The sequence below is a fragment of the Balaenoptera ricei genome, chromosome X, assembly GCF_028023285.1.
Source record: "Balaenoptera ricei isolate mBalRic1 chromosome X, mBalRic1.hap2, whole genome shotgun sequence".
NCBI lineage: Eukaryota > Metazoa > Chordata > Mammalia > Artiodactyla > Balaenopteridae > Balaenoptera > Balaenoptera ricei.
Window position 1 is genome coordinate 77,235,981 of NC_082660.1, and position 20,925 is coordinate 77,256,905.

At 33.9% G+C, this 20,925-nt stretch overlaps 1 protein-coding gene across 1 annotated transcript in view; it reads left to right on the top strand.

Annotated features, from left to right (window-relative positions):
- DACH2 (dachshund family transcription factor 2) overlaps nt 1–20,925 on the top strand; it is a 619,342-nt gene that overhangs the window by 460,468 nt on the left and 137,949 nt on the right. Inside the window, exon 6 of the mRNA XM_059910621.1 lies at nt 8,493–8,665. Within this exon, the coding sequence (XP_059766604.1) occupies nt 8,493–8,665 (173 nt within the window). The remainder of the gene's footprint in view (nt 1–8,492; nt 8,666–20,925) is intronic.

Below are 20,925 nucleotides of genomic sequence, written 5' to 3' on the forward strand. Positions count from 1 at the left end.
ATTACCTGTGAGGGATGGAGAATAAAATGCAGGGTTGTTAGAATCTGTTTGAACTTAAGAGATCATCCACTTAATATATGAACCACATGGTAAACACAAACCAAAAATCTATAATAGATACACAAAAAAAGGAGAAAGTGTTCAAACATAACATTAAAGATAGTCATCAAATCCCAAGGGAAGAGAGCAAAAGATAAGAAAGGAACAAAAGAGAACTTCAAAAACAATCAGAAAACAAAATGACAGTAAGTACATATCTATCAATAATTACTTTAAATGTAAATGGACTAAATATTCCAACCAAGAGAAACAGGTTTGGTTATATGGATTAAAAAACAAGATTCATACGTATGCTGTTTATAAGAGATTCACTTCAGATCTAAAGACACATACAGACCGAAACTGAGAAGATGGGAAAAGGTGCTTCATGCAGATGGAAATGAAGAAAGCTAGGGTAGCAATACTTATATCAGACAACATAGACTTTAAAACAAAGACTGTAGCAAGAGAAAGAAGGGTGTTACATAATTATAAAAGGATCAATCCAACAAGTAGATATAACAATTATAAATATATGTGAACTCAACATAAGAGCACCCAAATACATAGCAAATACTATCAAACATAAAGGGAGAAATTGACGGTAACAAAATAATAGTAGGTGACATTTACACCCCACTTACATCAGTGGATCTATCACTCAGACAAAAATCAATAATGAAACATTGGCCTTAAATAACACATTAGATCAGATGGAATTAAAAGATACATACATAGAACATGCCATCCAAAAGCTGCAGAATAACATTCTTTTCAAGTGCACATGGAACATTTTCCAGGATAGATCACATGTTGGGCCACAAACAAGTCCCAATAAATTTAGCAAGGTTGAAATCATATCAAGCACCTTTTCCCACCACAACGCTATGAGACTAGAAATCAGCCATAATGAAATGAACTGCAAAAACACAAACATGTGGAGGCTACACAATATGCTACTGAACAATCAATGTGTCGTTAAGAAATCAAAGAGGAAATTAAAAATACCTGGAGACAAATGGAAATGGAAAAAAAATAATTCAAAATCTATAACAAAATTCAAATCTATAAAAAAATATTTCAAAATCTATAACAAAAGCAATTCTAAGAGGGTTGTTTATAGTGATATAAATCCATTCCTGGAAAGAAGAAAAATCTTAAACAACTTAACCTTACACATAAAGGAACTAGAAAAAAAAAAACCCAAAGATAGTAGAAAGAAAGAAATAATAAAGATCAGAGCAGAAATAAATGATATAGAGACAAAAATAGTAATGATCAAGGAAACTAAGAGTTGGTTCTGTTAAAAGGTAAACAACATTGTTAAACCTTTAGGCAGACCCATGAAGAAAAAAAGAGAGAAGACCCAACTAAATAAAATCAGCAATGAAAAAGGAGAATTTAAACCAATACCACAGAAATACAAAGGATCCTAAGAGTTTACCTCAAACAATTACATGCCAATAAAATGGACAACCTAGAAGAAATGGAAAAATTCCTAGAAATGTACAATCTCCCAGGATTGACTCTGAAAGAAAAAGAAAATATGACCAGACCAGTAAGGAAATCAAATTAATAATAGAAAAACTCCCAACAAATAAAAGTCCAGTACCAGATGGCTTCACAGGTAAATTCTACCATACATTTAAAGAAGAGTGAATGCCTATCATTCTCAAACTATTCCAAAATATTGAAAAGGAAAGAATGTTTCCGAACTAATTCCATGAAGCCAACATCACACTTATACCAAAATCAGACAAAGATACAACAAAAAATAAAATTAGAGTCCAATATCACTGATGAACATAGATGCAAAAATTCTCAACAAAATATTAGCAAACTGAATCAGCAATTGATTAAAAAGATCATATACCATGATCAAGTGGAATTTATTACAGGGATGCAAGGATGGCTCAATATCTGCAACTCAGTCAACATAATATACCACATTAGCAAAACAAAAGATAAAAATCATCTCAATAGATTCAGAAAAGGCTTTTGATAAAATCCAACATCCATTTATGATTAAAAACTCTTAATAATATTGGTATAGAGGGAAGATATCTCAACATAATAAAGGCCATATATTACAGACCTACATCCAACAGAGTACACAATGGTGAAAAGCTCATAACACTTCATCTAAGGTCAGGAACAAGACAAGGATACCCACTCTTGCCACTTTTATTCAAGATCATTCTAGCCACAGCAGTCAGTTAAGAAAAAATAAATAAAACAACCCAAATTGGAAGGGAAGTAAAAACTGTCACTGTTTGTAAACGATGTGATACTATATAGAGAACACTCTAAAGATACCACCCCAAATTATTAGAGCTAAAAAACAAATTCAGTAAAGTTGTAGAAAACAAAATTAATATACAGAAGTCTATTGCATTTATATACACTAACAATGAACTATCTGAAAGAGAACTTAAGTAAACAATTTCATTTGCAATTGCATTAAAAAGAATGAAATACCTAGGAATAAGCCACACCAAGAAGTTAAAAGTTTTGTACTCAGAAAACTGTAAGACATTGATGAAAGAAATCGAAGATGACACAAACAAATAGAAGGAAACACTATGCTCATGGATTGGAAAAATTAATATTGTTAAAATGACCATACTACCCAAGGCAATCTACAGATTCAATGCAGACTCTATCAAAATACCCATGGCATTTTTCACAGAACTAGAACAAATAATTCTAAAATTTATATGGAAACACAAAAGACCCCAAAACAATCTTGAGAAAGAAAAACAAAGCTGGAGGTGTCATGCTCCCTGATTCCAAGCTGTACTTCAAAGCTATAGTAATCCAAACAGTATGGTACTGGCACAAGAACAGACACATAGTTCAATGAAACAGAATAGGGAGCCCAGATATGATCCGAAACTCACATGGTCAATAAATCTCTGGCAAAGGAGGCAAACTTTACAATGGGGAAAAGACAGCCTCTTCAGTAAATAGTGTTGGGAAACTGGACAGCTACATGGAAAAGAATCAAACTGGACTACTTTCTCACACAATATACAAAAATAAACTCAAAACAGATTAAAGACTTAAAAGTAAAACCTGAAACGTAAAACTCTTATAACAAAACATAGGCAGTAAGTTCTTTGACATCCATCTTAGCAATATATTTTTGGATATGTGTCCTCAGGCAAGGGAAACTAAAGCAAAAATAATCAATTGTGACTACCTAAAACTAAAAAAAACTTTTGCACAGTGAAGGAAACTATTAATAAAAGAAAAGTCTACCTACTGAATGGGAGAAGATATTTGTAAAAGATATATCTGATAAGGCATTAATATGCAAAACATACAAAGGACTCATACAACTCAACATCAAAAAATCACCTGATTACAAAATGGGCAGTGGACCTGAATAGACATTTTTCCAAAGACATGCAGATGGCCAACAGATGCATGAAGGGATGCTCAACATCACTAATCATCAGGGAAATGCAAATCAAAACCAAAATGAGATCTCACCTTATGCCTGTCAAAAAGATAAGAAATAACAAATATTGGCAAGGATTTGGAGAAAAGGAACTCTCATGCACTGTTGATGGAATGTAAATTGGTGTAGCCACTATGTAAAATGATATGGACATTCCTCAAAAAAATGAAAATAGAACTACCATACCATCCAGCAGTTCCACTCTTGGGTATTTATCTGAGGAAGCCAAAAATACTAATTTGAAAGAAAAAATATGTACCTAACTGTTCATAGCAGCATTATTTATAGTAGCCAAGATAATGGAAGCCACCTAAATGTCTACAACTGATGAATGGTTAAAGAAGAGGTGGAATAATAATAAATAATGCAATCTTGCCATTTGCAACAACGTGGATGGGCCTGGAGGGTATTATGCTTAGAGAAATGTCAGACAGAGAAAAAGACAAATACTGTATGTTTTCACTTATATGCGGAATTTAAAAAACAAATCAAATTAACAAATATTACAAAACATATACAGACTCACAGATTCAGAGAACAAACTAGTTGTTACCACAAGGGGCAAGTGTGGGGGGAAGGGCAAAATAGGTGACGGGGATTAAGAGGTACAAACTACAGGTAATAAAACAAATAAATCTTAGGGATGTAATGAACAACACAGGGAATAGAGTCAATATTTTATAATAACTTTGTATGGTGCATTATCTATAAAAGTATCGAATCACCAAGTGTACACCTGAAGCTAATATAACATTGTAAGTCAATTATATTTCAATTAAAAATAAAGAAATAGCCCAATTAAAAAAGGGTCAAAGACCTGAACAGACACCTCATCAAATAAGATATACAGATGACAAATAATCATATGAAAATATACTCAACATCATATGCCATTAGGGAGTTTCAGATTAAAACAAAATGAGATACCCCTGCACACCTATTGGAATGGCTAAAATCCAAAACTTCATCAACATTAATTGCTGGTATGGATTTGGAGCAAGAGGAGCTCTCATTCATTGCTGGTGGGAATTCAATATGGGACAGCCATATTGGAAAGCATTTGGCAGTTTCTCACAAAGCTAAACAGAGTCTCCCTTGTTTATCAAATGAATTGAAAATTTATGTCCACACAAATATCTACACACCAATGTTTATAGAAACTCTATTCATAATTGCTAAAAGTTGGAAGCAAACCACAGTGTCCTTCAATAGCTGAATGAGTAAAACTGTGGTATATCCATGCCATGGAAGAATAGTTAGCAATAAAAACAAATGAGCTGTGATGCCTGGAAAAGACTAGTGCATATTTCTAAGTGAAACAAAGCCAGTCTGAAAAAACTAAATACTGTATGAGTCCACTTATATGGCATTCAGGAAAAGGCAAATCTATAGAGACATTAAAAGCCAAGTGTAAGAGGAAGGGTGAATAGAGAGAGCAGAGGGGATTTTTAAGGCCAGTTAAACTATTCTGTATTATACTGTAATGGTAGATACATGATACTGTGCATTTGTGAAAATCCTTAGAATTTGCAACACAAAGAATGAACCCTATTGCACACTATGGACAGTAGTTAATAATAATGTATCAATATTGATTCATCCATTGTAGCAAGTGTACCTCACTAATCCATGATGTTACTTAGAGGGGAAACTGCTGGTGGAGGGGAAGTATATGGAAATTCTCTGTAAATTCTGCTCATTTCTTTTACTGTAAACCTAAAACTGCTCTAAAATTAAAGTCCATTGATTAACAAAAGGAGGAGGACTTTTACCATACCCAAACAAATGTGTTAGAGTGGTAGATTCCAGAGAGAGGCATCAACAAAAGTGAAGGCTAAGGTGAGTTAAAATTGTAGAGAGCTCCATCTAGTCCAGAGGGGCTAGAGTAGAGCATACACAGAGGGATATAGTGAGATATCAAAGCTAGAAAGGTATTTTCACATGAAACCAAAGAGCTTATATTTTATTCTAGAGACAGTGAGTAGCCACTGAAAGTCTTAAAATTGGAGTGGAAAGGCAAATTAAATGGCATAGGAAAACCAGGAAGACAGGTTACCTTCTAGGCATGGTGGGATTGGTGCCTGACTGTAGAACGCAATATATCACAGAGGAAAACATGACTTGGAAACCAAATGAATGTGATATTTTAGAGGGAAGATTAGAGTATTATTGAAGTTTGTAACCTTAATGGCTAGGAGGAGGTGGTGCCATACACTTACATAAAAGTTATAGGAGTTGCCAGAATACCAAGATGCATTAGAAAGAGTGCTTATAGTCGTCTGCCTGATGTCCTTGTGGTTGACAGGAAAGAAAAAATCCATTTTGGTGATTTTTAAAAAGAGTTTGTCTTCATTACCATTCTATTAAAAGTTGCTGTACATTTCTGACATGTGACTAAATGAGCCAGATTGCTGGAGTGTTGTGTACTATTGATGGCTCTTAATGTTTCCAGCTTTGGGAAAAGGTTGACTTACATAATTCAGTATTTGCATATGCTTTGAATGTGCAGCTCAACTGGGGTCACTGTTAAACTTGCCTGTAATATAAATATTAGCTTAAATTCCAGGGTACTATAGTCAATTCATGGTTAGTTATTGTAGGTCATGATCTGAAATTGTGACTTTTAAGCCCTTCATGGTTATTTGAAATGTTTAATGAATTATATTTTAAAACTGTCAATGGGCTGTTAAATTCTGTTTGTGGTTTGCATTTAGTTTGCATGTCAATTGGACTTTAAGTAGGCATATGACTTGATACCGCCAGATGGTATCTGGATGATGCTGGAAAACTTTGGAGAATGAGGAAAGATTATTATACTGCTAAGGGAAATGTAAATTGAACAAAAGTTTATTTAAGCATTTGAGAGGTAAATGGAGGCACTGATGGCTACTTTTCATCTACGGTTTGATCAATTTTCTATTAAAATACTGAGTACGTAAAGAAGAATTGGAAGTCTATAATTATCTTGGGTTTGTGGTAAATGAGAACCTTATATAGAAATCTACGTATGTTATTGATGATTGCTATTATATGGAGCATAAAGTGAAGGTTCTTAGGGGAAGATAAATAGTGATTAATTTATGTTATGGAATATCCTATCATTATAGCAAAGCTGTATGATGGTTAACGTATAAAATGCATATATATCTAAGTAATTTTGAAAGCTTAACTGAAAATAAACTAATTTAAAACGGTGTGCAGAAATCCATTTTGAATTCAGTGTTTACATTGTGTTCAGGCTTTAAATTAATAATCACAGGAAAAAGTTTTCACAACTGAAAAGTATGTTTTGATAGATTGCTCCTAAAAAGGATTCAGAGACTGAGCCATAAGTGAAGTGATGGGGAAAAGTTTAAAATACTTTATTAATATTTTTTGGGGATTTGGAGTCATAGGAAGTATAGAATATGTTTCCCTTCTGGGGTTCCATGCAAAATTTGTTTCTAGCTTTTTTTTTTATCCTTGTGTAATTCTGATAACAGTGCATTTTGTGGCTATCTTTATCAGAAATATTGGTGATGGTTGTACTCTTTATTTACGAGTTTCTTTAATAGAGATAACCACTTTAATGTATGAGACCTGTCATATCCAGAAGTTTGTTTTATTCTGCTGCTTTTGAAATTGTTTTGTTAATGACTTTAATTCAACCATTATTGTTGAACTCAGGAGATGGACTTCAAATCAATTCACAATGTTTCTTCCTTCTAGCCTCCTTTTGGTCCTAAAAATATGTGTGTAAAGTGTTTGTGTTGCTGTTGCTGTTGTTTTGAGGAATGATAGTTAAGGGGCCTCTGAATATATTTCCTATAGATTCATTGTTGTACACTTGCTGTTGTGATATGGGAAGCAAGAAAAAATGAGGGGATGGCAAAGAGGAAAAAGGGATGTTATTAACAGTTGATAATTGTGTGCAAGATGAACACAAACATTGCCCATAGTAGAATGTTAATAGTCTGTAATAATTTAGGAAAATTTTAGGTAAGCATGTTTTAGAACATCTGTTAAAGATTGCTAGTTCCTGGGCTCATGTCCAAAAGAAGGCAAGATTACTATCAAGACAATAGTTTAAAATACACTATAAAGTGCTATGGTTTACTTATTGTAGTCATGTTAGCATCTGTAATGTTAGGCTAACTTTCCTTATCCTCTGCTCAAAGGTATTTCTTCACAAATCCCAATCTTATAAGGGAAAAGTAGACAACTATTTTAATTTGTTACCATTTTCGTGATGACATATCTGTGGCTACCACAAGTGTAATGTGGATAGTACTTGAAAGATATTAAGAAATTCAAAATATGTGAGAAAGATTTCACATTGCATAAGAAAACAAATGGAATTCTTGATGCTACTCAAAGATATTGGTATTTGTTATTAAACTGGAAAACAGGCTGATATTTTGATAAGGGAGTTATTCCTTACAGACAAAGGCTCCAAATTAGAGCTATACACATTCATTTTAGAGATTTATAACTAAAAGAGTAGGACATATTCCAAGTCTTATTTTCTTCAATAATTCTGAAGCCTAGAGAATCTATATCTTATCATACCAGCACCACTATTATGTCTCCTAAAGAAAGAGTTAAGCTAGAAACTATCTACACATCAGTACATTATAATGTTTAAAAAGAAAGTTACTTCTTTTTGTTAAACAAAGTGATGTTCAGCTCAAAGATTTTTGTTTGTTTTTATAAGTAAAAAAGTTTGAACCTTGTAACTATTTTGGGAGTGAGAGCATGAACAAGGAATATTGTTAAATAAAAGTCTGTGGATATAGGAACATTTTTAAATTATAAAACAATGTTAAATCCCATAAGTACTATTAATTTCTCAAAGAGATACTAGGATATATTAAAACTTCATTTAAAAAAATTCAACAAGAGTGAAATATAGATTTTTTTTTACTATTTTATAGGATCAATTTTGATGTGATTTCCCTTTGTCTAAACAATGTAACTAATGTAATAATTTAACATGCGCTGTCTCTTTTAGGACTGGATCTGCCATTTATGATGATGCCTCATCCCCTACTTCCAGTCAGCTTACCTCCTGCATCAGTTGCCATGGCAATGAATCAGATGAACCATCTCAATACTATTGCCAACATGGCTGCTGCAGCCCAGATTCACAGTCCACTCTCCAGAGCTGGGGCCTCAGTTATAAAGGTAAGAATCATGATTTAGAAGAGGACAACGGTGTTAATTACATGTAAATTTTGATAAAATAATAGCAATACCACTAGATCTTCAGTATAAACACACAGCTCATTGACTCAGTTGCTTAGCATAAAGTATTGATGAGTTTGATTTCTGACTAGGCCTGCTAAGGTGTTTTTTGTTTTTTATTTTTGTTATTGTTGTTGTTTGTTTTCATTAAATGACCACAGATATGACCTTTAATTCTAGCTTCCTGTCCTGCATTCATGAGAAGATTGTGTGGGAGGTGTGCCCACCTAAGGACAGAGTAGAAGAATGTCCAAAATCCATTCCCATTGCTGGTGTGAAAGAAAGTAACCACTGTATCTTTTTGGTGTTTGTGATGCGGTTGTGGAGTAGTATATACCATACAAGACTTATAGTCGGAAAGACCTGAATTTCAATTCTTATTCTGCCAATTAATAGCTGAATGACCTTGGATATGACAATTAACCCTCCTGAACTTGTTTCCACAACTGTAAAATATAGGTGATAGTAATAATCTATCCCACTTATTTCATTGGCTGTCTGGAGATAATATGAGTAAAACATAGTTTAAAACTGTGAAACATTAAATAAATACTTATGATAATTTATATCATTATCATCATATTCTAGAATAAAATTTTTCAAAATTTCAGGACAACTGGGTAATGAAACACAAAGAATATTTTATAATCCTCCTTATGTCTCCTATTAGTTTAGCACATGGTCTCTCTGCCCTCCAAGTAACACGTGAACTAAGCTCTTTAATGTATTTTTCCTTTTGTTGAGGAGATAATATAAGGGTATATAGGATCAAAAGAGTATAGTTAATCCAGGCAACCCTTGATTTGTTCCTTTGTTCCTTCATTTATTCAACAAATATTATACTCTTGATATATACACATCACAGAGAGCAATATAGGATATGAATAGGACATAATTCCTGACTTCCAGGACTCACAAACTAAATTTAAGACAAACAACAAGTACTATTTAACTTACATAACAACACAGACTGTGATGGATAGTATAGAGAATCACCAAGTATCACAAGAATTTAGAGGAGGGAGAGATCAAACCTAGATTGGAGAAAGAGGGAGCAGGAATCACAAATGGCATTACAGTTGATGGATTTGAGCTGGGCCTTGAAATATTGATATGATTGTAATAGATGCACATGGGAGTGAAAGAAGTGAAGGCAGAAGAAATGTGAGATTCTAGACATTTTTGTTCCATTTTAAATTAGCTTCCAGTTTGGGGGACTTCTAAAACAATGAAGAAAATTTAAAACATAACCTTTGTAGGAAAGGAAAAGAAAAACTGATAAATTTTTATTAAGCTCCATATATATTTCCATGGCCAAGAGGCAGTGTGCTTCCTGTAAAGGTTGTGGTCCTCAGTGAATTAGTCTACCCCAGCTAATCAGAGCTCTGTTTGAATACTTGATCAGAACGTAAACCAGGAATCGGAGTTGTCTTTGAGACAAAAAATCACCCATGAACATTATTTAAAAGATGGAATAAGTTTCCTATGATTTTGAAACTGGATGGCTACTACATAAATGTGACCCCACACAAAACAGGGAAACTCTATTATGAAACAAAACATGATTTACAGTAATGGAATTGTCACACTTACTTTGAAATGATGAAAAAATACTCTCAATAGAGGTATGATTATGGCTCTTCAGAAGTACCTTTGTTTACTTTCTTAATGACCATTACTCAGACTGAATCAGCTACATTTTGTTTGAATGTTTGGGACTTTGGATAGCTTTGTGATGAATTTGGATCAAAGAGGCACTTGGGGACGGAGTTCATGACTAGTATTTGGTTATCGGTGGAGATAACGATTGAAATGGAAAGGATAATTATCTTTTCCTTTAATAATTCAAATATTGTTAATGTATAAAAGCAATATAGCTATATTTTTGTTTATTGCTGATTTGTCTACTTCATATGCAACCTATTTTAAGAGAAAGTCAGAACCTTCACAAACACAATTGGATGCTGTTTTGTAAAAGTTGACATAGATCACATGGTTATTTAAGTCCTGCAAATATGCAGAAACCATTTTACGCTGAAGAAAATTACATCTACTTTCATATAGTTATTTTGACTAAAGTCAGTTGAAAACAAAATATTTATTTTGAATTCCTTTTGATAAATTTCTCTGCAAATCTATTGAAGTAGATTTCCATCAGAGGATGAGAAGGAAATAAAAAAAAAAATTTTACAAAGAGTTGATTTCAGTGAATATGTAGTGAGAAGCTTTTTAATATAGTTGCCAAGTTTTGCTTGTTTATTTTTTCAAAGGTGCTATTGTATATAGTAACATTATTAGTTTTCAAATAATAATTCACAGGAACTACCATAACAAAATATTTTAATTAATTGACAAATTAGGTGTTCATATGTTAAAACCTCACCCCTTCTTTCAAGAACAGTTATCAATATGATAATAGCTATATGGTACCCAATTATATGGACAGAAATTTCACACCTCTGTTGATCTATATTTCAACGGAAATTTGTTTTCAATGTGCTTCTTGGTGAGGCACGTTTTCAAAGTTCAATCTATTAGAATATCACATGCAGTGGGCAAACCTATGAATTGAGAGTTTATCATGTACTACTACTTGTGGCATACAGGAACTATTCAAAAAAAACCACATTTTCTCTATTACATTTACAGATTATTTTTATCCTGGTAGTTTTTCATAAAAAAACAGATATTTAAATTTGTATTACTCATTGTAATTACTCACAAAATATTTGCATTGAAGTCATCAGATCTTTTATATTATATTTACCATTTAGAGGTAAACTGTCTTTCCAAAATTTGAATGATCAGAAAATTTAACATTTAACATTTAGAAATAAATGACATAATTATGGAATTTGATTTTTTTCTGACAAATCCACTATGAATTAAGGAAAGCCACAACGGCTTGCTTCACAAAACGCTCTTTGCTGTGTATTACATTGTCTGAGCTCAGACGGTCTGCTATAACAAAATACCATAAACTAGATGGCTTAAACAAGAGAAATTTCTCACAGTTCTAGAGGCTGGGAAATCCAAGACCAAAGTGCCTGTGATTATGTTCCTGGTGAGAGCTCTCTTTCTGGTTTGCAGACAGTCATCTTCTTGCTGTGTCCTCACAAGGTGAAGAGAAAGAGAAGAAGCTAGCTCTACCATGCCTCTTCTTATAAGGGCACTAATCCCAACATGAAGTTTCCCCCCTTATGACCTATTACCTCCCAGAGCCCCATCTCTAAATACCACCACATTTAGGATTAGAGTTTCAACCCATGAATTTTGGGGAGACAAGCTTTCAGTCCGTAGCATAGACAATCTAATGTGAATATAGAGTCATCTAGGAAAGCATCTCTGTAGTTAAAAGTCAGCTAGTATTTCCATTATATCCCCACTTTCAAGCGATTTAAAACACAGCTGAAGAAAAAAATATATATATATCAGAAACTTGATATACACAGTAAGAGATTATAACACATTACAAAAAAGTCCAAAATATGTGTTTAGTTGTATTAAAATTTACAAATATTCACAAAAAGAGCTACCAAACTTATTGATGTGTTTAAATTATTCTTATTGCTTGCATATCTTTTTTTTTTAATAAATTTATTTATTTATTTATTTTTGGCTGTGTTGGGTCTTCGTTTCTGTGCGAGGGCTTTCTCTAGTTGCGGCAAGCGAGGGCCACTCTTCATCGCGGTGCGCGGGCCTCTCACTATCGCGGCCTCTCTTGTTGTGGCGCACAGGCTCCAGACGCGCAGGCTCAGTAGTTGTGGCTCACGGGCCCAGTTGCTCCGCGGCATGTGGGATCTTCCCAGACCAGGGCTCGAACCTGTGTCCCCTGCATTGGCAGGCAGATTCTCAACCACTGCGCCACCAGGGAAGCCCTGCATATTTTTTTTTTCTTACTTTTAAGTAAAATTTTTCCTGTTTTCATATCATTTTTTTAAATCTCTGGAATTAAAAAAAATGCTGTGATATTGTTTTCAGAATCCTTCTAAACACCTGCTACTCTCCTTTAGCGTAGTTTGTGTTAAGCTGATGCCTGTGTGTTGTCACTGATGCTCATGAGACTGTGATGACAATTTCCTTTGGAAGCTGGACTTGCAGTATGTGCTTTGAATATATGAGAAATAGAGAATATCAAGTTAGTGAATGAGTTGCTCTATAAACCATATTTAATTTCCAGCACTTAGCATTTCTTTTTTTATATTTCACATATTTTGACATTTTTATTTTTAAAGGGTTTTATTTTATTCTTTTTCAAAATATTTTCCCATTTGGTTATTACAGAATATTGAGCAGAGTTCCCTGTGCTATACAGTAGGTAGCTGGTTAACTATTTTAAATATAGCAGTATGTACATGTGTGTCCCAAACTTCTACTCTATCCCTCACCTCCACCCCATGCTTCCCTGTGACAACCATAAGTTCTTTCTCTAAGACTGTGAGTCTGTTTCTGTTTTGTGTATAAGTTCAGTTGTATCATTCTTTTTTTTAGATTCCGCATATAAATGATATCATATAATATTTGTCTTTCTCTGTCTGACTTACTTCACTTAGTATGATAATCTCCAAGTCCATCCATGTTGCTGCAAATGCCATTATTTCATTCTTTTTATGGCTGAGTAATATTCCATTGTATATATGTACCTCATCTTCTTTATCCATTCATCTGTCGATGAACATTTAGGTTGCTTCCATGTCTCGGCTATTGTAAACAGTCCTGCAATGAACATTGTGATGCATGTACACTTTCGAACCAAGTTTTTCTCCAGATATATACACAAGAGTGGAATTGCTGGATCATATGGTAGTTCTATTTTTAGTTTTTTAAGGAACCTCCATACTGTTCTCCCTAGTGGCTGTACCAATTTACATTCCCACCAACAGTGGAGGAGAGTTCCCTTTTCTCCACACCCTGTCCTACATTTATTGTTTGTAGATTTTTTGCTGATGGCCATTCTGACTGGTGTCAGTTGATATCTTATTGTAGTTTTGATTTGCATTTCTCTAATAATTAGTGATGTTAAAGATCTTTTCATGTGCCTCTTGGCCATCTGTATGTCTTCTTTGGAGAAATGTCTATTTAGGTCTTCTGCCCATTTTTTGATTGGGTTGTTTGTTTTTACAGTATTGAGCCACATGAGCTGTTTGTAAATTTTGGAGACTAGTCCTTTGTTGGTTGCATCATTTGCAAATATTTTCTCTCATTCTGTGGTTGTCTTTTTTGTTTTGTTTATGTTTTCCTTTGCTGTGCAATGCAAAAGCTGTTGAGTTTAATTAGGTTTGTTTGTTTGTTTGTTTGTTTGTTTTTATTTCCATTACTGTGGGGGATGGATTGAAAAAGATATTGCTGCGATTTATGTCAGAGAGTGTTCTGCCTATGTTTCCCTCTAAGAGTTTTACAGTCTCACATTTAGGTCTTTAATCCATTTTGAGTTTATTTTTGTGTGGTGTTAAAGAGTATTCTAATTTCATTTTTTACATGTAGCTGTCCAGTTCTCCCAGCACTATTTATTGAAGAGACTGTTTTTCCTCCATTGTATAGTCTTGCCCCGTTTGTCATAGATTAATTGACGATAGGTGCATGGGTTCATTTCTGGGCTTTCTATCCTGTTCCATTGATCTGTATGTCTGTTTTTGTGCCAGTACCATACTCTTTTGATGACTATAGCTTTGTAGTATAGTCTGAAGTCAGGGACCCTGATTCCTCCAGCTCCATTTTTCTTTCTCAAGATTGCTTTGGCTATTCGGAGTCTTTTGTGTATCCATACAAATTTTAAGATTTTTTGTTCCAGTTCTGTGAAAAATGCCATTGGTAATTTGATAGGGATTGCATTGAATCTGTAGATTGCCTTGGGTAGTATAGTCATTTTCCCAATATTCATTCTTCCAATCCAAGAACATGGTATATTTTTCCATCTGTTTGTGTTGTCTTCGATTTCTTTCATCAGCATCTTATAATTTTCCAATACAGGTTTTTCTTCTCGTTAGGTGGGTTTATTCCTATGTATTCTATTCTTTTTGATGTGATGGTATATGGGGTTTTTCTTTAATTTCTCTTTCTGATCTTTTGTTATTAGTGTATAGAAATGCAACAGATTTCTGTGTATTAATTTTTTTTTTTTAATTTTATGGCTATGTTGGGTCTTCGTTTCTGTGCAAGGGCCTTCTCTAGTTGTGGCAAGCGGGGGCCACGCTTCATCATGATGCGCGGGCCTCTCACCATCGCGGCCTCTCTTGTTGCGGAGCACAAGCTCCAGACACGCAGGCTCAGCAATTGTGGCTCACGGGCCCAGTTGCTCCGCGGCATGTGGGATCTTCCCAGACCAGGACTCGAACCCATGTCCTCTGCATTGGCAGGCAGATTCTCAACCACTGCGTCACCAGGGAAGCCCCTGTGTATTAATTTTGTATCCTTCCACTTTACTGAATCCATTGATGAGGTCTAGTAGTTTTCTGGTAGCATTTATAAGATTTTCTATGTATAGTATCAAATGTATAGTATCATGTCCTCTGCAAACAGTGACAGTTTTGCTTCTTCTTTTCCAATTTGGATTCCTTTTATTTTGTTTTCTTCTCTGATTGCCATGGCTAGGACTTCCAAAACTATGTTGAATAAAAGTGGCAAGAGCAGATATCCTTGTCTTGTTGCTGATCTTAGAAGAAATGCTTTCAGCTTTTCACTGTTGAATATGATGTTAGCTGAAGGTTTGTCACATATAGCCTTTATTATGTTGAAGTTTGTTCTTTCTTTGCCCACTTTCTGGAGAGTTATTATCATAAATGTGTGTTGAAAACACTTAGCATTTCTGATTAAAGTGCCTGGGAGGAAATATTTTAATATTCCTGTGCTTCACTTTTTCTTTCTGCAAACTAGATCTCTCACATTCTTTACACTTCATTTCTATGTTTCCATTTCTTCTGATTGAATCTACATCAGAAAACTGGTTAGGGTAATCTATAAGTCATGTTAACTCCTAATCATAATTCAGGTTAGCCAATTTGGCATTTGTTAGCAAGTATATTGTTAGCTATTTGAATCAGAAGAAGCCACTGATATCTGGTTTAAAGCCATCCATATTTTTTGTTCTCCATTGATTGAGTCCCTATTATGCATCAGATGGTTTTTAAGGCTTATAACCTAATGGGAAGAGACAAATAATAAACAGAATTCTTTATTAAAAATTTAAATAGATGAAATTAACTAATATGTACTATTTTGAAAACATGCTTTTGCTGATTTTGTTTTATACTCCATGAGACCAGGATTCCTGAGTCATAAGAAAAATGGAAACTATGTACAATGATTTAAGTTTTCCTACCTTCTCTGTGCTTAAAAGTTTACTAGTAGATGATTGTCATTGTGCCATGTTTGTCCTTAATTTTTCAGGTTCTTTAAAAGGACCAATGTAGAATGCATACAACTGTGATTGCATATTTGCATAATATGTGTTTTAATAATGTGACAGTGTACTTGTGTTCGTTTGAATGCTCATAGACTCAAATGAATGCAACACTTAGTGTACTTATTCATAATCTTGTTATTTGCCTAGTCTGATAATGTTGAACATTAGAATGAAATAAAAAACCTTCAAATTCCTATAATAGACTTAAAAGTTCAGTGTTTTAGAGTTTATATTTGGTCCAGCATCCAGTGGTGTGTCTGTAAAGCAGCTCTTCATAAACAAAACAAAATAAAAAAGAAAACCTCTGATTTATAACATTTGCTAATTTCTATGGTGTAAATATTCCCACCATGGCTGATTTCAAGTTAACAACAGCTTAACACTTGGCTCACAGAATTACTGTATATTTAACAATTAGCTCTAGTTTGAGCAAGACAACACTCCCCTTTTAAAGCATTACATGAAATATGAAATCTTTATCAAATCAAACTTTCTATGCCAATATTCTCCCATATCCATTAAGCAAATCAAACAAAATCTTTTCAAAACAGTTTACCTATTATCTTTTATTTCTTCAGAAAGGCATAACATGTGAGTCAAAGTTTAAGAAATCTCTATAAAATGAATGAATAATTAGTTTCTTTGACAATTGATATTATACCAGCTTAACATAGAATAAAGTCAAATTGGAAAGAGCATAATTACATTTGTGCCTTTCTCTTCTACCACTGTGTAAATATTTCTACCCTAGTGTGAAAAAAGTTAGGTGATTAGAGGTGTTGATTCCTGCAAATGTCCTTAGATAGTGAAAGCTAACCCAAGGGAGACTAGACCTGGCTTCATCCTTTTAATTTCCTTTTCACAGGTAGGAGAGAAAACCATAGCTTTTTAGAGCTCTGAGAAGTGATGTGCCTTTTAGAAGCTTAGAATCTAAAGAAAATATATATTTGCTTATGGTTTAATAAACTTCCCCACCTCCATGGTGGTAAACAATTAACAAAGTATCTTAGGCAGATGCATAGCACATACCTACTATAGCAACACTATTCAATATAGTAGCCACTAGCCACATGTGGCTATTTCAATTTAAATTAATTAAATAAAATGAAAACTTCAGTTCCTCAGTTTCAACTAGCCACATTTCAACTGCTCAATAGTCACATGGTACTTGACTACTATATTGGATAGCACAGGTAAGGAACATTTGCATCACTGCAGAAAATTTTATTGGACAGCACTGTTCTAAAGCATTAGATAGTATGGTTGAAAAGTTCAGAATCACTAGTAATCTTTGGGAAAAAAGGATAATACAGATTGAAAAATCAGCAAATGTATTGCAATTAGCCTTGAATTTGGCCAGAAATGATAGCTATTGCTGAATATTGGCTTACTCCATTATTATTGTCATCTTTTTCTATTAGAAAACAGAGAGCAAGAACACAGAATTCACTGATTTAGCAAAGGTCTAATATGTGCAGAGGATCATGTTACATTGCTTTATCAAAAACACAAAATGAAACAGGCAGATGCCCCATCCCCCAAATAATTTATAGAATTATATACTGTTTCTGGCTAGAGCCATCATAGTTTGTCAGCTAAGTAAGATGCATTGAGAAGATTTCACTGGAGGCAGTATGGCATGATGGGTAAGAGCACAAGCTCTGAAGTCAGATTGTCTGCCTGTATTTGAATCCTGGTTTCAAAATTTCTTTTATATGACTTTAGGAAAATTAATTAACCTGCCTGTATCTCAGTTTGCCTTATTTCCCAATGAAATGGGGATAATAATTGTACCTACTTCATAGTGTTAACAAGAGACTTAAATGAGACAAACTTGTTAGCACACTTAGAGCACTGTCGGACATCTAGTAAATACTCAGTATATATATTAGGTAATATTATTTTATTATGTTTTATACTTATGTTTTCTTTTATTATGTTTTCTATACTCATATAGAAATAGTAATAAGTAGAAACCAAAATCATGGCAGAGAGCTAGCCTGAGAAAGAAGTAGCTTTCCCTATATACATTTGTCTGTGCAACTTCTTATCAGTACCAGAACCAAGGGTTCCCCACCATTAGATGCATATACAGGTATTGGACCTGCCCTCTAGAGAGCATCCGTTCATGTGCAATGGCTATTTTGATCTCAGTGCCACAAAAGAAAAGTTAGGGATCTGGTGGGGACTGGAGAGATGTGCCCATTCTGATATCAAAATTGATCTAATTTGTATTTTATTTTAATTTATCTTTGAATGTTTATATGTGGATTATTTAGTCTTTAGTCTGAACTAGGAGCATCTACACACCATATGAAGACACCCATAGGCCTTTCTTTCATCCTCAATGGGTATATTAGTCACTCAATAAATGTTTGTTGCATGAATGAATGAAAACTAATGATTCATCAGATATTAAACTTTGGGGAATGTTTTCAACATAAATGATCATTAGTGATACAGATGTTAATTCCCAAGCTGGAAAAGACATTATAAGTTGCGAACAAATTTTTTTTTTGGTTTTGGTTTTGTTGTTGTTGTTTGTTTCTGTTTTTTGGCCAGAAACTAGTTTGGGAATATTGTTATGCCAGGCACATAGTCTTTAGGTCTGGCTCAGATCCCTTTACTGTTGGCTCAGATATTAGCATTTGTAGCTAATAACTAATATAACTATAACATGAATTGAAAATTGCATTAAGATCATTAGGCTTTCAAAGCTTTTCATCCTTCAGTTATATTACTCAATGTGGCAAAATCCTGAGAGCAGAATAGGTAAAATACCTGACTGATATGAAAATATATTTTCCTACATTTAAATATTTTATAATACAGTTTTTCTGTATTTGTGGGAAACTTTGTCATATCAGTGTGCCATAGTTTTCTCTGATAACAAATTTAAGAAATTTAAGTAGGAAGCTGTTATTTGGCTGTTTACCAGTATCATCTGATTAGCTGTGTTTTTTGTTTAGCTGAGCAGCTGGCAATTAATGAATTGATTGGAAATGGTCACAAGGCAATGGCATTAGCATGTGAACATCTGGTATTAAAATTAGTCAACACAGAGAGGGTTTTTTTGTGATAATTCAAATTCACTGAAAAAATCACTAGTTGAGTCTTATTCTAAGTGCTCTGTGGAAAAACAAAGCTATTACTGTTTTTAGAACGTGAGATGAAGATGCATTGAGTGAGAATTAAGGTGTGTGTGTGTGTGTGTGTGTGTGTGTGTGTGTGTGTGTGTGTGTGTGTTTGGATGGGTGGCAGATGTCCAAACCTACAACATAATTTGCAAGCCATACATATTCCCACTGAACTATCCATTCTCCCACTCGAGGTCATTTACATGCTATGAACAGATATTATGGCTGATTCCCTTCAGCTGTCAGCCTCTTCCAGAACAAGTTTCAAATTGAAGAGGTGAAAGGGTCCTTTGTCCAAATATTACATAGGTCACAGTTAGGGCATGCTTATGATTTTGGACTCTCTCATGGTTACATGTTCCAGTTGCACCCCCCTCATCTGTCTGTTTTTTTCTAAATTCATGAAAACCCTGCCATATCCATCTGTGTTAACTTAAATACATTTGTAAATTGTTGATTATGGAGCACTTACTAATTCTTAAACTGATTCATAAAAATTCACAAAGTGTCATGCATTCAATAGTATTCAAAGATAACAAATCTGAGCATCAAATTCTTCCTCAGGACTAATGGTAACCCAAGTTAGCAACAACAATGAAGAAACTTCTTATTTTCTTGTTCCTGATTTTATTATTTAAGTCTGTCCAATTACAATCTGTTCTGTTTCTGCATAACTCTGGTGACAGTACAGAAGGAACAAATCAATTAAATATGAAATATCAAGACAAATGCATGAATAAAATATCTAGCATTCAGATAAACTTCCAAAAGCCACTCCTAAGCAGCGAAATGCCATTAAATCCTTTAGGAACTCATTAATAGATTAACATTTGGAAGAGTAATTACAGTGAGAGTCGAATTCCAATTAAATAAAAATAAAAAGACAAATTGTATGTTACATAACCCCACTGAACGCTTGAGAAGAATCAATATCATAAAACATCAGAGGTACAATTTAACATTGAGATAGGTGTTTTTAAAAGGCAACAACACACATGAACACATAAATATAAACACGTTTGATACGCGTGTATTAGTACTTCACAAGTTCTGCGTATATTATATTTCCAAAGATGTAAAGAAATACATTGAGATGAAATAAAGGATCTCCATGAAACTGGGCAGAGTTGATACCTTAGTGCCAACAAACTAAATCCTATACCAAACTGACTGTGTTAAACCTTGTATAAAACTGATTATTCTCAGCTTTGACCCTGGTTTTTATTAAGGTTCAAATGTACTTTCAAATGATTTAATATGATGAACATCTCCTTTGACCATATGTACCCCCCAAAAAGGGAAACAGTGTGATAGAAGAGGGAATAATAGGTACTAATTAAAAACATTTTCTATAATGACTCTTTCTTCTTAGTCACAAGCCTTGAACTATGTAAGTATATGCTAGAATTTGAGTTATTATTGCAGATAATTTTACTAATTTCAGGGGAAAGTGGGGATTGATTGGGTAAGTATGTATCAGTTTTGGAAATCTCCCTCCTTGCTACGTTGACTGAATATGGAGAAAACTTCTGCAGTGTTTCAGAAGAGCTACAGCTGTTTTTGATGGGGCACGAATGAAATACATGAAGAGTAACAGTGTTGTAAAAGTCATAAATGCCAAATAAAATTAAGTCATCAATGAGTAAAATGATTGGGGTTAT